The sequence below is a fragment of the Gadus chalcogrammus genome, chromosome 12, assembly GCF_026213295.1.
Source record: "Gadus chalcogrammus isolate NIFS_2021 chromosome 12, NIFS_Gcha_1.0, whole genome shotgun sequence".
Taxonomy (NCBI): Eukaryota; Metazoa; Chordata; class Actinopteri; order Gadiformes; family Gadidae; genus Gadus; species Gadus chalcogrammus.
Window position 1 is genome coordinate 512612 of NC_079423.1, and position 16891 is coordinate 529502.

The 16891-nt window shown below is 42.6% G+C and overlaps 1 protein-coding gene across 2 annotated transcripts in view; it reads left to right on the forward strand.

Moving 5' to 3' along the window:
* kdr (kinase insert domain receptor (a type III receptor tyrosine kinase)) overlaps nucleotides 1-16891 on the forward strand; it is a 39066-nt gene that overhangs the window by 17177 nt on the left and 4998 nt on the right. The window contains exons 26-27 of one of the 2 annotated variants that reach the window (XM_056603190.1): nucleotides 16323-16404; nucleotides 16593-16672. In XM_056603190.1, coding sequence (XP_056459165.1) covers nucleotides 16323-16404; nucleotides 16593-16672 — 162 coding nt within the window. Of the gene's footprint in view, nucleotides 1-14505; nucleotides 15032-16322; nucleotides 16405-16592; nucleotides 16673-16891 lie in introns of those variants that run through there. The other variant, XM_056603191.1, reaches the window with a different exon arrangement.

Below are 16891 nucleotides of genomic sequence, written 5' to 3' on the forward strand. Positions count from 1 at the left end.
CGCGAAAACACCGGTGACTCTGCTGCCACCCGTGGCGTGAGTTGTGTATTGCATGTCATGCATTGCCCGCGATGTTTGCGTATGCTGTGTAGACTATGAAAGGAAACGCATCACTCGCGTCGCTTACGTGCGTTGCTCGCGTTGACTATGTAATGGCCCTTAAGCTAAGGCCACACTGGACGCGTTTTTCGGGTTAAAAAACGTGCATAACGCGCCTAACTTGACGCATGATCATTGTGTGTCACAAGAATGGTTAAACGCGCCTAACGCGCATGTGGCTGCACTGGATTTAGGAGTCCGAGGTAGGAAACCCAAACGCTGCCGTGTTTGGGTGCATGTTATCTTAGATCGGTTTAGATTAAATAATCTCAGATATAAATAACAATAATCGGGTTAAATAACTTCACATGGTGTGTCTGGTGTGTTTCCAGCATTCGTAGTGTTGATCAGTAGAGATATAGGCTGAATCCGAATACTTAGTACATACTATTTCTGTTCAGTGTCTACTACTTGACCGTCCTACACTTGACAGTGTAGGACGGTCTACAGCTATGCGTGGAACGCTTACGAACACCGCCGAAACTCCACCGGATGTTTGGAGATGACTATCTCCCCTCAGATGCCGGCAAAATTACCTTGATAAGTTACCTGTTTTCCGTCTTGTCATCGTTGCTATTAAATTAAAAATGTCTATTTTTACTTAATTACTTACGTTACTTTTTTACTCTTTTTTTCGCCGCTTTCTACGACGTCTTTCTAAGACGCTGTTGGTGGTGTCGGGTCAGCCATCTCTTCTTCGTTCGTTACCAGACTCCGGTTGCATTGTGGGATAGCGTAGTGAACTCTGTTTTATACTGTGGCGGTAATACGCATTCGGAAACGTTTCACGTACTACACAATGCGTACTGAGCATTCGGACGGACAATATTTGTGGCGTACTACAAAATGAATACTATATAGCAGTCAAGTATGAGTATTCAGATTCAGCCATAGTCCGCCAAACCAAACATCCTTCACGTTCACAGAGCGAACATTATGAAAGTAAAATGCACATTTCTCGCTATTTTTTTTTAAATAAACGCTTTTAACGGCGTAACTATGTTACTATTTCCACCCAGAATAAAGAAAGATATCCGCCATATGCCTCTGTGCAAGCGTCACTACTCTCTGCCAGTGACGTCTTGTCAAGCTCCATGCTGATTGGCTATCACGGCTAAGCGTCACGCGTAGGCGCATCAAAAGTTCAATTTCTTGAATTTTTTGCATTGGTGCGTTGGCGCGTTGGTGCGTTTACGTGCGTCATTACGTGCGTATGCCGCCTCTAACGACACTAAAGGTACGGCCACATCAAACACGTTACTCGCGTTGGATAACGCGTGTAACGCGCCTAACCTAACGCTTGATCATTGCGTGTCACAAAATAGTTCATACGTAAACACTTTTAACGGTGTAACTATATAACTATTTCCACCCAGAATAAAGAAAGATGTCAGCCATATGCTTCTGTGCAAGCGTCACTACTCTCTGCCAGTGAAATCGGGTCAAGCTCCACGCTGATTGGCTATCGCTGCTAAGCGTCACGCGTAGGCGCGTCAAAAGTTTAATCTTTTGAACTCCGGGCATTGGTGCGTTGGGCGCGTTACTGCGTTGACGTGCGTAATTACGTGCGTCTGCCGCGTCTAACTCCCCTAACGCGACGCTTCAACGCATGTAACGCGTCTACGCGCCTATACCAATGGTTCCCTATGCAAAAATGCAGATTTTCGACGCCCCTAATGCGAGTAACGCGGTTGGTGTGGCCGTACCTTTATAGTTTGCCTACCTCGCTCTGGTAACTTCACGTACGTGAAAAAAAACAACGAAGCTCCGAATACTGATTTAAAGGACAATTCCGGTATTTTGATCATTGAGCCCGCTTTCTGGTTTGTTTAGGATGAAATAGAGTGGGTGACCCCGAAATTTGAACTATTAGTCCTTTCTCGGGTATTTGGCTCATTTTGAATCGCTCCTGCCTGCTTCACAATGGTTGTCTGTGTGCATACCCAAACCTGTCAACCCAGCAACCCCAAACGTTTGTTTTCAAAAATGTGCAAGTAACCGAGTGGTTAGTGGCATTCGTGAAGTTTAAAAAAAATTATCGGCGCAATATATGGTTTCCATCCGTGTTAGTTGCTAATTGGAACTATTTCTTCAGATACCTCACAACCGCATATAAACTTCTGCACAAGGTCCCACTCCGTGCAGCACCTACTTTCGACTTCCGTCGGCATCTGCCTGCACTACCCACAGGCACACCACCAATTTCCCGTGATCCTGGGGACCGCTTCAGCAGGAGCTTCAGGCGCCTCCGTAGCCCTAGCCTCCATCTCACGTAGCTCCTCTTGGGTGAATTCTGGTTCAAAACGATATCCTCTGCCGTCAAACTCAAAATCAAGTGCGTCCTCCAGAAGCCACCTTTCATAATCCATTTTCAGTAATTTTCTATGTGATTTTCCCTAATCCGAGGTGCTCACGGTACAAGACTTCAAACCAACGTAAACAGCCCACCTTTCCGGTTCGGCAGAGTAATATCAACATGCAGTAATGAGTCTTCCAACTGAAATCAACTGGCGATAAATGTGCAATAAAACACGACAGAAACCATATATTGCGCCGATAATTTTTTTTTTTACTTTACGAATGCCACTAACCACTCGGTTACTTGCACATTTTTGAAAACGAACGTTTAGGGTTGCTGGGTTGACAGGTTTGTGTATGCACACAGACAACCATTGTGAAGCAGGCAGGAGCGATTCAATACCCGAGAAAGGACTAATAGTTCAAATTTCGGTGTCACCCACTCTATTTCATCCTAAACAAACAACCCGGTATCACGCAATTGCGTGCTCGTGCGCACGAACGTTAATCTATTGAAGCGTGTTCCCGAGCACGATAGTCCGACTTTTTGCGTGTTACACAAAACGAAATGTAAACCAATGCATTCTGAATGGGAGTGTTCTAAGACAATTAACGTGCTCCACAAAACGGTACGAGAGAGAGAGAAAGAGAGAGCGGGAGGGACAGAGAGAGAGAGAGAGCGAGAGAGAGGCTTCAGAAAGGGTGTGCGCAGATAGTACAGTGCACCCTAGTTATGTTTATGCCAAAACCTATATATATAATTAGGCTGTGGAAATTGCAATAAGTTAAGAACACAACTTCGCACGTTGAGCACACAGCCGTGTGACTTGTTTATTTTGTAAAAAAGAAAACCGGAAAACAAAGCGTGCTGAAGGTAAACAAATCCAGCATGGTCTGTGACGTCATGAGACGCACGTAATCCTTAGGGACCGCGATCCCTGAACCACCAAGAACGTAAATGACATGCAGTAAACAACAACACAATTGAAAGAACAACACATAACGAAATACTGTAGGTGAATTATGTTACGGTCACTACAAGGCTATAATTACATTATTTAGCGTGTAATGAGACAATCTATAGCCAAATTGTCGAAGATGCCCGAGAATCTTCGGGGATATCAGCATGGGAAATCGGCGAATCAGACCCATGAAGGGGGGGGGGGGGGGGACACGTTAGTTGAAGGGGGGGGGGGGGGGGGGGGGGGGGACACGTTTGTTGAGGGGGGGGAGACACGTTTGTAGGGGGGGGGCACGCTCGACAACGAGAGTTGGTTTTTATTGAACGCTCGACAACGAGAGTTGGTTTTTATTGAACGAGACTTCAACACGGAACAGCTGCACGAAACGATGGTCACGTCACTCTCGGTGACGGTGTCGACAATAATGAACACACGAACAATGTTAATAGAACAACACTCAACCACATAACATCCCGAACACATTAACCCCACTTAATCCTAACAACAAAACAAGTTAACAAAAGCCCCATTTGTCAACTGAGAACCCCAATTCCCAGAATCCCCCGCGGCTCCGGAACACGGCGTAGCTTATATTAATCTTTATTATCTGAATGGGAAATGCAATATTTTAGGACAGAAACACCATTAAACGCGTTTCTAATTACATTTCTAGCGAGAAATGTACATTTTCCTTACATAATCTTCAGTCAGTGAATGTGTATGATCTTTATTAATCTTTATTATCTGAATGGGAAATGCAATATTTTAGGACAGATACACCATTAAACGCGTTTCTAATGACTTTTCTAGCGAGAAATGTACATTTTCCTTACATAATCTTCAGTCAGTGAATGTGTATGATCTTTATTAATCTTTATTATCTGAATGGGAAATGCAATATTTTAGGACCGATTCACCGTTAAACGTGTTTCTAATAACATTTCTAGCGAGAAATATACTTTTTACTTGCATAATCTTCAGTCAGTGATTGTGTCTGATCTTTAGTTTTATAGTAATTAGGATTTGATCGGCTCGCTCGCATGTTTCAACGACGTCAGGTTGCTTTCGCTAAACTAGCAGCTCACGTGCTTCCTGCGTTTGTGTTATTAAACTGTTACTTTATGTAACTTTTAATGATATCATCTTGTTAGAAACACGTATATCTGAGAGCCAACCCAGTCGCCAAAAGCATACGTTGACAGTGTACTTTTCGTGAACACTGGATTACGTCGCATTTCAACATAAAATAGCGTGTTATACACACACACACACGCACGCACACGCACAGACACACACACACAAGCACACACAAGCACACACACGCACGCACAGACACACAGACACACACAGACACACACACACACACACACACACACACACACACACACACACACACACACACACACACACGCGCACACACGCACACGGTGCATTTCGCTGCTAAAACAACAACAAAAAAATATTCCCTCAAATATTATTACTTTCAAAACGTTGGCCAAAATGGCCAATAATATCATTTTTTATTTGGGATGCTTCTAGGACATTTTGGGTGGATTTTGAACGGTATGTGGGGGGCATGTTTTTTTGCAGGACCTGGCAACCCTGCGCTGTTGCCCGAGATCTGGATCCACCCCGGCGTGGTGCCGTCTCCTTTTGACCTTTTGACCCCAGGAATAGCTGAATCAATTCATTAGTCAATCAGAAGCATGTAAATATCTTCCCGGTGGCGTAAGAGGACGAACAAGGTGTCCTTCAACATCTACGCTTCCAGGAGATTGCAACGGTGCCACACATGAGCATATTCGAACATGTTTAATGGTAGTAATTAGCTGTCGAAATTGGAGGCCTTAATCAATACTGAGCAGCTATTGATTTGCTTCCCGATAAAGATTTGTCACAAATGACATGTTATTTAGCATCTACACGTTGAGCTGAGTCCAATGACACCAAGAACGACACTCTAGCTAATGGTAACATGTCTTTTACATGGTACAGATTCAGATTCAGATTCAGATTCAGAAGACTTTATTGCCATGACATGTAAACACGTTTGGAATTTGTTTTGGTACAGTGGAGTTCACAACAGGACAGACAAGACAGGACAAGACATTGCAAATGTAAATAAATAATATAATAAATATAGAGTGCCAAAGTGCAGAGAGCTCACGTGATTGGGTACAACAGACCATTTGATCACTGGATCACTGAGTGGGGAGACAGGTCAGGGGGGGGGGGGGGGGGGGCAGTGCATTTAGGAGTCGGATGGCCGTGGGGAAGAAGCTGTACGAATGTCTAGTTTTTAGAGTCTTTAGTGACCGCAACCTCCTGCCTGAAGGGAGCGGAACGAAGAGACCGTGGCCTGGGTGTGCTGGGTCCGCCATTATCTTCCTGGCCCTCCCCAGAGCCCTGCTGTTAAACAGGGCCCCAAGGGGGGGCAAGGGGCATCCAATCACCCTCTCCGCCGAGCGTATCACCCGCTGCAGCATGGCCTTGTCCTTGGCCGCCGCTGCGGGGAACCAGGTGATGATGGCGGAGGTGACGATGGACTCGATGATGGCCGTATAGAAATTCACCAGCATGGATGTTGGCAGCTTGAATTTCCTGAGCTGCCTCAGGAAAAACAGCCGTTTCTGGGCCTTTTTCGTGAGGGCATCGATGTTTGGCCCCCACTTCAGGTCCCGAGAGAGCGTCACCCCGAGGAATCTGCAAGACTCCACGGTGACGACTGGAGTGCCCCCCAGTATGATTGGTGGGGTGGGGGTCGGGTTTCTCCTGAAGTCCACTATCAACTCCACTGTTTTTAGCGCATTTAGCTCCAAATTGTTATTGTTGCTCCAAGAAACCACCAAGTCGATCTGGCTCCTGTAGGCAGCTTCATCCCCTCTGGAGATAAGCCCTACCAGTGTGGTGTCGTCCGCGAATTTAAGGAGCTTGACCGACTGGTGGCTGGAGGTGCAACAGTTGGTGTACAGGGAAAACAGAAGGGGAGACAGGACGCAGCCCTGCGGGGAACCGGTGCTGATCGACCTCGGCTCAGAGGTGTACTTCCCGAGCTTCACTCGCTGAGTCCTGTTGGACAAGAAATGTGTAATCCACCTGCAGGTGTAGTACACCTAGGTCTAGGACATGATCTCGGTGTAGCAAGAGGCGGGGGGGGCCTGCCCTCGGGGTCTGACCGGGCCAAGTCTCGGGCAGGAAGGGCCCCCCCTTCCTGCCCTCGGGGTCCGACCGGGCCAAGTTTCGGTGCGGAGGTCCCAGTTAGGCCCTAGAATAAGGTATTAGAATTTCAGGGCGGTAGGACCTTCCTATCTCAAAAACTGTTTTTCCACCACATTCTGAACCATTAGGCCTTGCAGGCTACACTTCTGAGGGGCTTTGTCCAAATGACACTCCATTTGGGAAAACTTTTTTTCTCTAAGGGCTAGAACTCCAAATCTCGGATATGTCGTACACGGGACCCCGGGAAATGTGTGTAAACATTTTAGCATCCCTAGCTATCTCGAAAAGGTTGGCAAAGGGGCGTGACCTCCAACAGTACAGTAAATGTACATAAGACAGAGGTTAGTTTCTAGTCCCCATTTTTTGTGGGATGGAGGTGTACATTTGTGGCTAAAGGTGTGTAGACACAGCTGGCCTGTGGCCACGTTTTTGAAGTCGGGGGTCAAAAGGTCAAAAGGAGCCGGCACCACGCCGCTTATGAGATAACAAAAAGTTAATGTGTGTTTCTCTCATAACTTTTTGTCATTATTAAAGAGAGGCCTGATTCTCAGATATGCATGTTGGATGGCTAGGGTGTAGGTCTGGGAAGAACTTCAGGCCAAAATCTTGCAAGCGAGCCGCTGGGTGCAGGTGCAACGAGATGGAGCACTTGCTGAGCCTGGCCTTTCATAATCTTCGCTCTGTGAATGTAAAGGATGTTTGGTCGGATGTTACGACGAAGAATCATAATGTGAATGGGAATATTCTATAAATCTCTTGATCAACACTTCTGCTGCAGCCACTTAAAGTCTCACTCCGAGAACCTTAAAATATGAATCAATCCATTAGAAGTATGAAAATATCTTCCCGGTAGTGCAACAGAGCAAACAAGGTGTCCTTTGACATCTACGTTTCGAGACGATTGCAACAGTGCCACACATGATCATATTTGAATATGTTTCGGGGTAGTAATTAGCTGTCGATTTTGGAGGCCTTTATCAATAATGACCAGCTATAGATTTGCTTCCCGATGGAGATTTTTGACAAATTACATGTTAATTAGCATCTACACGTTAAGCTGAGTCCAATGAGATCAAGCTCGGCCTCTTGCTACACCGAGATCATGTCCTAGACCTAGGTGTACCATGTAAAAGACATGTTACCATTAGCTAGAGTGTCGTTCTTGGTGTCATTGGACTCAGCTCAACGTGTAGATGCTAAATAACATGTCATTTGTGACAAATCTTTATCGGGAAGCAAATCAATAGCTGCTCAGTATTGATTAAGGCCTCCAATTTCGACAGCTAATTACTACCATTAAACATGTTCGAATATGCTCATGTGTGGCACCGTTGCAATCTCCTGGAAGCGTAGATGTTGAAGGACACCTTGTTCGTCCTCTTACGCCACCGGGACGATATTTACATGCTTCTGATTGACTAATGAATTGATTCAGCTATTCCTGGGGTCAAAAGGTCAAAAGGAGACGGCACCACGCCGGGGTGGATCCAGATCTCGGGCAACAGCGCAGGGTTGCCAGGTCCTGCAAAAAAACATGCCCCCCACATACCGTTCAAAATCCACCCAAAATGTCCTAGAAGCATCCCAAATAAAAAATGATATTATTGGCCATTTTGGCCAACGTTTTGAAAGTAATAATATTTGAGGGAATATTTTTTTGTTGTTGTTTTAGCAGCGAAATGCACCGTGTGCGTGTGTGCGTGTGTGTGTGTGTGTGTGTGTGTGTCTGTGTCTGTGTGTCTGTGCGTGCGTGTGTGTGCTTGTGCGTGCTTGTGTGTGTGTGTCTGTGCGTGTGCGTGCGTGTGTGTGTGTGTATAACATGCTATTTTATGTTGAAATGCGACGTAATCCAGTGTTCACGAAAAGTTCACTGTCAACGTATGCTTTTGGCGACTGGGTTGGCTCTCAGATATACGTGTTTCTAACAAGATGATATCATTAAAAGTTACATAAAGTAACAGTTTAATAACACAAACGCAGGAAGCACGTGAGCTGCTAGTGTAGCGAAAGCAACCTGACGTCGTTGAAACATGCGAGCGAGCCGATCAAATCCTAATTACTATAAAACTAAAGATCAGACACAATCACTGACTGAAGATTATGCAAGTAAAAAGTATATTTATCGCTAGAAATGTTATTAGAAACACGTTTAACGGTGAATCGGTCCTAAAATATTGCATTTCCCATTCAGATAATAAAGATTAATAAAGATCATACACATTCACTGACTGAAGATTATGTAAGGAAAATGTACATTTCTCGCTAGAAAAGTCATTAGAAACGCGTTTAATGGTGTATCTGTCCTAAAATATTGCATTTCCCATTCAGATAATAAAGATTAATAAAGATCATACACATTCACTGACTGAAGATTATGTAAGGAAAATGTACATTTCTCGCTAGAAATGTCATTAGAAACGCGTTTAATGGTGTATCTGTCCTAAAATATTGCATTTCCCATTCAGATAATAAAGATTAATATAAGCTACGCCGTGTTCCGGAGCCGCGGGGGATTCTGGGAATTGGGGTTCTCAGTTGACAAATGGGGCTTTTGTTAACTTGTTTTGTTGTTAGGATTAAGTGGGGTTAATGTGTTCGGGATGTTATGTGGTTGTGTGTTGTTCTATTAACATTGTTCGTGTGTTCATTATTGTCGACACCGTCACCGAGAGTGACGTAACCATCGTTTCGTGCAGCTGTTCCGTGTTGAAGTCTCGTTCAATAAAAACCAACTCTCGTTGTCGAGCGTTCAATAAAAACCAACTCTCGTTGTCGAGCGTGCCCCCCCCCTACAAACGTGTCTCCCCCCCCCTCAACAAACGTGTCCCCCCCCCCCCCCCTTCAACTAACGTGTCCCCCCCCCCCCCCCCTTCGTGGGTCTGATTCGCCGATTTCCCATGCTGATATCCCCGAAGATTCTCGGGCATCTTCGACAATTTGGCTATAGATTGTCTCATTACACGCTAAATAATATAATTATAGCCTTGTAGTGACCGTAACATAATTCACCTACAGTATTTCGTTATGTGTTGTTCTTTCAATTGTGTTGTTGTTTACTGCATGTCATTTACGTTCTTGGTGGTTCAGGGATCGCGGTCCCTAAGGATTACGTGCATCTCATGACGTCACAGACCATGCTGGATTTGTTTACCTTCAGCACGCTTTGTTTTCCGGTTTTCTTTTTTACAAAATAAACGAGTCACACGGCTGTGTGCTCAACGTGCGAAGTTGTGTTCTTAACTTATTGCAATTTCCACAGCCTAATTATATATATATAGGTTTTGGCATAAACATAACGAGGGTGCACTGTACTATCTGCGCACACCCTTTCTGAAGCCTCTCTCTCGCTCTCTGTCCCTCCCGCTCTCTCTTTCTCTCTCTATCTCGTACCGTTTTGTGGAGCACGTTAATTGTCTTAGAACACTCCCATTCAGAATGCATTGGTTTACATTTCGTTTTGTGTAACACGCAAAAAGTCGGACTATCGTGCTCGGGAACACGCTTCAATAGATTAACGTTTGTGCGCAGGAGCACGCAATTGCGTGATACCGGGTTGAAACAAACCAGAAAGGGGACTCAATGTTCAAAATACCGGAATTGTCCTTTAAGCTTTGAATACTAAGTGTCCGTTTGCTGTAAAAATCCATAGATTAGCTGCACCGTTATATAAATCGCAGAATCGAAAAATGGGAAAAAAAGGGGTAACCCTTCCTTTTACAGTCCCCTAATTACTAGGTATTTACCCGGTACATACATGGTAAATCATAGTGTATTACTGGGTAATTGCCACTGGTAATAAGAAGGTAAATACAGAGGTAGTTACCCGGTAAGTACATGGTAAATCATAGTGTATTACTGGGTAATTACCACTGGTAATAAGAAGGTAAATACAGAGGAATTATCCGGTAAATTACTGTGTAATTACCACTGGTAATAAGAAGGTAAATACAGAGGAATTAATGCTGAAGTACTAAGTAAAACCTCCACTATTACCCATCAACTCAACTAAGTAGCGTGTAGTTGTAACTGTTTTAGGTTGGTAATAACTCTGATATTGTGTACTTCCTAGGAAATTAGGAAATCAATTCTTATAAACACCTATTATCCAAGGTTTATGTTGGTAACAGGCCAAATTTAATGATGTACTATCTAGAAATTAGCATAGTGCTTTCCGATAAAATACTTTTTCTTGGTTATTATTCATAGCTACACCCATTTAGAAAGGGTTTATTCGATTTACCACAATGGAATTACTTACCTGGTAACAACCTCTGCAGGAACAGTTTTCCTCTAGTGTCATGGTACATCTTCTTAAATACTGGGTACAAAGCCGTTTGTTTCCATGGTATTACCAGGTTCTTACCATATAATTTATAATAGATTCCATTATGCATGCAGTCAACACAAACATGTACCCTGTACGTTCTGCGACGTTACCAAGTAAAACACGACAATTTACCCAGTAAGTAAGCTGAAACTGTACTGTAAAAGGAAGCCTCGTTTGTTTCCATGGTATTACCAGGTTCTTACCATATAATTTGTAATACATTATTCCCTTTTCCATGCAGTCAACACAAACTTGTACCATGTACGTTCTGCGACGTTACCAAGTAAAACACGACAATTTACCCAGTAATTAAGCTGAAACTGTACTGTAAAAGGAAGCCTTGTTTGTTTCCATGGTATAACCAGGTTCTTACCATATAATTTGTAATACATTATTCCCTTTTCCATGCAGTCAACACAAACTTGTACCATGTACGTTCTGCGACGTTACCAAGTAAAACACGACAATTTACCCAGTAATTAAGCTGAAACTGTACTGTAAAAGGAAGCCTCGTTTATTTCCATGGTATTACCAGGTTCTTACCATATAATTTGTAATACATTATTCCCTTTTCCATGCAGTCAACACAAACTTGTACCATGTACGTTCTGCGACGTTACCAAGTAAAACACGACAATTTACCCAGTAAGTAAGCTGAAACTGTACTGTAAAAGGAAGCCTAGTTTGTTTCCATGGTATTACCAGGCTCTTACCATATAAGTTGTAACTGGTTATTCCCTTTTCCATGCAATCAACACAAACCATATATGTTCTGCAACATCATTCACCAGTAGTTAAGCACTTTAATTGTTGTTATAAAACCCCAAACCACTGTTATTAAAATATTAAAAGGCATATTAAATTAAACAAAATCAAAGGCTTATCTTTCAAACAATGCATATCTCACAAACGGGCACTGAACACTGAAGAAATCGGACAAAAAAAAGAGCCGTCCACATCAACTCAATTTAAATGTTACTGATGGTGTTTTCATAAAACACATGACATTGTTATGGCAAGTGACCACAAGGAAGACTGCTTCAACCTCTTCAATTTGAATAAGCGGTGAATGCCATGCAGCAATCTGCCTATGGGAGCATCTTTGTGGTCATTCGCAAACCAATGAGACCACTCGATGAATGAGAGATGACTCTTTAGTGTCTTCTCTGTGAGGTATCCCTGCAGTCTCCACATCTGGGATTTGAAGGCTGACCAAGACCTGACCAGGTACCTCCAAATCTCCCCTTCCATACTGTAATAAAGAATCAGAAGACAAGAAAATAAACATTAGGACTGTCAATTAATGAACATTTCTAGAACATGTAGAACTCAAAGATTATTTTGTTTATTAGTTAAAAAAGGATGCTGATCCTCTGGCCAGTGTTTGGTCATATTGAAAAGAGAAAAAGGCATAGCCATAAATACAGTTAATAGGACGGGAGGGGACAGGCTGTTAGCTCCGGTTAGCACTTTAGCATCGAGCTAGCGGAGCTTCTGTCATTCAAATAACTCAGACATGTTGTTTAAAACCTATAACACCCAATTTATTAAAATATCCGGATTTAATCGGGCTCGCTCCCATAAGTACAGTTAATAGGACGGGAAGAGACAGGCTCTGTTAGCCCCGGTTAGCGCGATGCTAAAGAGCAGCTCTACCGGAGCATGCCACCTCAACAGGTGCAAGTTAGCCTCCGGTTTGATATTCGCCGGATATTCGGTTTACCACCCAATCGTATTCATCAACATAAGTGCAATACATTACGGGCTTAGTATGTTGAGGACGGTTTAGGACGGCGTATCGCGAAAAATCACAAACACATGTTGGCGCTGTCACGTTAAAATTGTACCGGGGGCGAAAATTGTACCGGCCTACGTCATCGTTTGTTTACATCCTGACAACCTGACAACCTGCCCTGCAACAGACGACGCGATGCAGAAAACATGTTTCCAAACGACGAAATAACATAATACAGATAGCGGATCGCTATCTGTATTATGATAGATAGCGATAACACTTGTTTTTACTTTATATTTGTATTGTATTTAATTGTTTAATCGAAACAATAAAAAAAATTGCCCGCAAAACGGGCGATGGCGTCAAATGACGCGTCAAATCACGTAGGAAGGTTCTTGAACATTCTAGACTATGAAACCTGCTTAAAACACTCAGTTTACTAGCTAATTCGATTAAACAATTCAATACAATACAAATATAAAGTAAAAACAAGTGTTATCTAGCGATCCGTTATCTGTATTATGTTTCAAGAACCCTCCTACGTCATTTGACGCGATCCCCCGTTTCGCGGGCAATTTTTTGTATTGTTTCGATTATACAATTAAATACAATACAAATATAAAGTAAAAACAAGTGTTATCGCTATCTATCATAATACAGATAGCGATCCGCTATCTGTATTATGTTATTTCGTCGTTTGGAAACATGTTTTCTGCATCGCGTCGTCTGTTGCCGGGCAGGTTGTCAGGATGTAAACAAACTATGACGTAGGCCGGTACAATTTTCGCCCCCGGTACAATTTTAACGTGACAGCGCCATCGATGTCTGTGCAGTGTGCAACAACGTAATTTACGTTCTGGCTGCTACCTGTTTTAGGGACCGTCAGCAAGTTACACTCAACGACTGGTGGCAGAGACGTTACCATGGAATTGTTTGAGGAAATTAATCACACAAATATATTGCAATATAGTTAATCATAATGCAGTTAATAGTTTAATATTCGACAAAAATCGACTAAACTATATTTGAAATTATTAATTGCATCCCGTTTAACAATAATGCAATATATTAGCAAAGTTACCTGCAGTAAGTAGCTGCCCACCATTGGCAACTACTACTACAATCAGGTCACAAAATGTATTTTTTAGTGATTTTTTTATGTTATTTTACATGATTTAATTCCAGAAACAATTCCATGGTAACGTCTCTGCCACCAGTCGGTGAGTGTAACTTGTTGACGGTCCCTAAAACAGGTAGCAGCCAGAACGTAAATGACGTTGTTGCACAGACATCGATGGCGACAACATGTGTTTGTGATTTTCGCGATACGCCGTCCTAAACCGTCCTCAACATACTAAGCCCGTAATGTATTGCACTTATGTTGATGAATCCGATTGGGTGGTAAACCGAATATCCGGCGAATATCAAACCGGAGGCTTACTTGCACCTGTTGAGGTGGCATGCTCCGGTAGAGCTGCTCTTTAGCATCGCGCTAACCGGGGCTAACAGAGCCTGTCTCTTCCCGTCCTATTAACTGTACTTATGGGAGAGAGCCCGATTAAATCCGGATATTTTAATAAATTGGGTGTTATAGGTTTTAAACAACATGTCCGAGTTATTTGAATGACAGAAGCTCCGCTAGCTCGATGCTAAAGTGCTAACAGCCTGTCCCCTCCCGTCCTATTAACTGTATTTATGGCTATGCCTTTTTCTCTTTTCAATATGACCAAACACAATGGCCAGAGGACCAGCGTCCTTTTTTAAACTAATAAACAAAATAATCTTTGAGTTCTACATGTTCTAGAAATGTTAATTAATTGACAGTCCTAATGTTTATTTTCTTGTCCTCTGATTCTTTATCACAGTATGGAAGGGGAGATTTGGAGGTACCTGGTCAGGTCTTGGTCAGCCTTCAAATCCCAGATGGGGAGACTGCAGGGATACCTCACAGAGAAGACACTAAAGAGTCATCTCTCATTCATCGAGTGGACTCATTGGTTTGCGAATGACCACAAAGATGCTCCCATAGGCAGATTGCTGCATGGCATTCACCGCTTATTCAAATGGAAGAGGTTGAAGCAGTCTTCCTTGTGGTCACTTGCCATAACAATGTCATGTGTTTTATGAAAACACCATCAGTAACATTTAAATTGAGTTGATGTGGACGGCTCTTTTTTTTGTCCGATTTCTTCAGTGTTCAGTGCCTGTTTGTGAGATATGCATTGTTTGAAAGATAAGCCTTTGATTGTTTAATTTTAATATGCCTTTCATCAACAGTGGTTTGGGGTTTTATAACAACAATTAAAGTGCTTAACTACTGGTGAACGATGTTGCAGAACATATATGGTTTGTGTTGATTGCATGGAAAAGGGAATAACCAGTTACAACTTATATGGTAAGAGCCTGGTAATACCATGGAAACAAACGAGTCTTCCTTTTACAGCACAGTTTCAGCTTAATTACTGGGTAAATTGTCGTGTTTTACTTGGTAACGTCGCAGAACGTACATGGTACAAGTTTGTGTTGACTGCATGGAAAAGGGAATAATGTATTACAAATTATATGGTAAGAACCTGGTAATACCATGGAAACAAACAAGGCTTCCTTTTACAGTACAGTTTCAGCTTAATTACTGGGTAAATTGTCGTGTTTTACTTGGTAACGTCGCAGAACGTACATGGTACAAGTTTGTGTTGACTGCATGGAAAAGGGAATAATGTATTACAAATTATATGGTAAGAACCTGGTAGTACCATGGAAACAAACAAGGCTTCCTTTTACAGTACAGTTTCAGCTTAATTACTGGGTAAATTGGTGTGTTTTACTTGGTAATGTCGCAGAACGTACATGGTACAAGTTTGTCTTGACTGCATGGATAATGGAATGTATCTATTATAAATTATATGGTAAGAACCTGGTAATACCATGGAAACAAACGGCCTTGTACCCAGTATTTAAGAAGATGTACCATAACACTAGAGTAAAACTGTTCCTGCAGAGGTTGTTGCCAGGTAAGTAATTCCATTGTGGTAAATCGAATAAACCCTTTCTAAATGGGTGCAGCTACGAATAATAACTAAGAAAAAGTATTTTATTGGAAAGCACTATGCTCATTTCTAGATAGTACATCATTAAACTTGGGCTGTTAACAACATAAACCTTGGATAATAGGTGTTTATAAGAATTGGTTGCCTAATTTCCTAGGAAGTACACAATATCGGAGTTATTACCAACCTAAAACAGTTACAACTACACGCTACTTAGTTGAATTGATGGGTAATAGTGGAGGTTTTACTTAGTACTTCAGCTGTAATTCCTCTGTATTTACCTTCTTATTACCAGTGGTAATTACCCAGTAATACACTATGATTTATCATGTATTTGCTGGGTAATTACCTCTGTATTTACCTTCTTATTACCAGTGGTAATTACCCAGTAATACACTATGATTTACCATGCATGTACCGGGTAAATACCTAGTAATTAGGGGACTGTAAAAGGAAGGGTTACCAAAAAAGGTGCAGTTTATAGTCCGAAAATTACGGTAATTTTATTTTGGATAAATCCAGAATGAGCTGTTTCAATGTCAAAATTAAAAATTGTATCATCGATATCCCTGTGTGTGTGTGTGTGTGTCATCATCTGGTTGTTCGATGTGTAAACTGGATCTACCTTCATGTAGGAGCCAACAGAGTGACAGGTGCAGCCGCCCTCTCAGTGTTAAAACCTTTGAGGATATCCCAGTGGAAAACAACAATGTCATGGTGAGTGTATCCCCCATCCTCCTACACCCACCCGACACACACACACACACACACACACACGCACATGCACGCACGCACGCACACGCACACACACACACACACACACACACACACACACACACAAATGCATACATGCAGATTCAAAAGTTGGCCCTGAGGTGTTAACTGTGTGTTTGGCTCTCCTCCAGTTGGGGTGTCCAGTCAGGGGCTTCACTCCAGATGAGATCAAGAGTCTGGATCACCAGCTGCCCAGAACACCCAATCTCAGGTAAGTACCGACACCCACCACATTTTCTTAAAGCTGTTGTAGGTAAGATTCAAGAGTTGTGAGAGCTCACTCACTCCATCCATCTCCCCACCATTCAAGTGTTAATCATGGTAGAGATGCCCTGAGTAGTCAGAAATTTGCTTAGAGAGATCTGTTATCTCAATTGCTCATACAGAGGCAGGCTCAGCGAACTATAGTGATATTCTAACAGAGCATTTC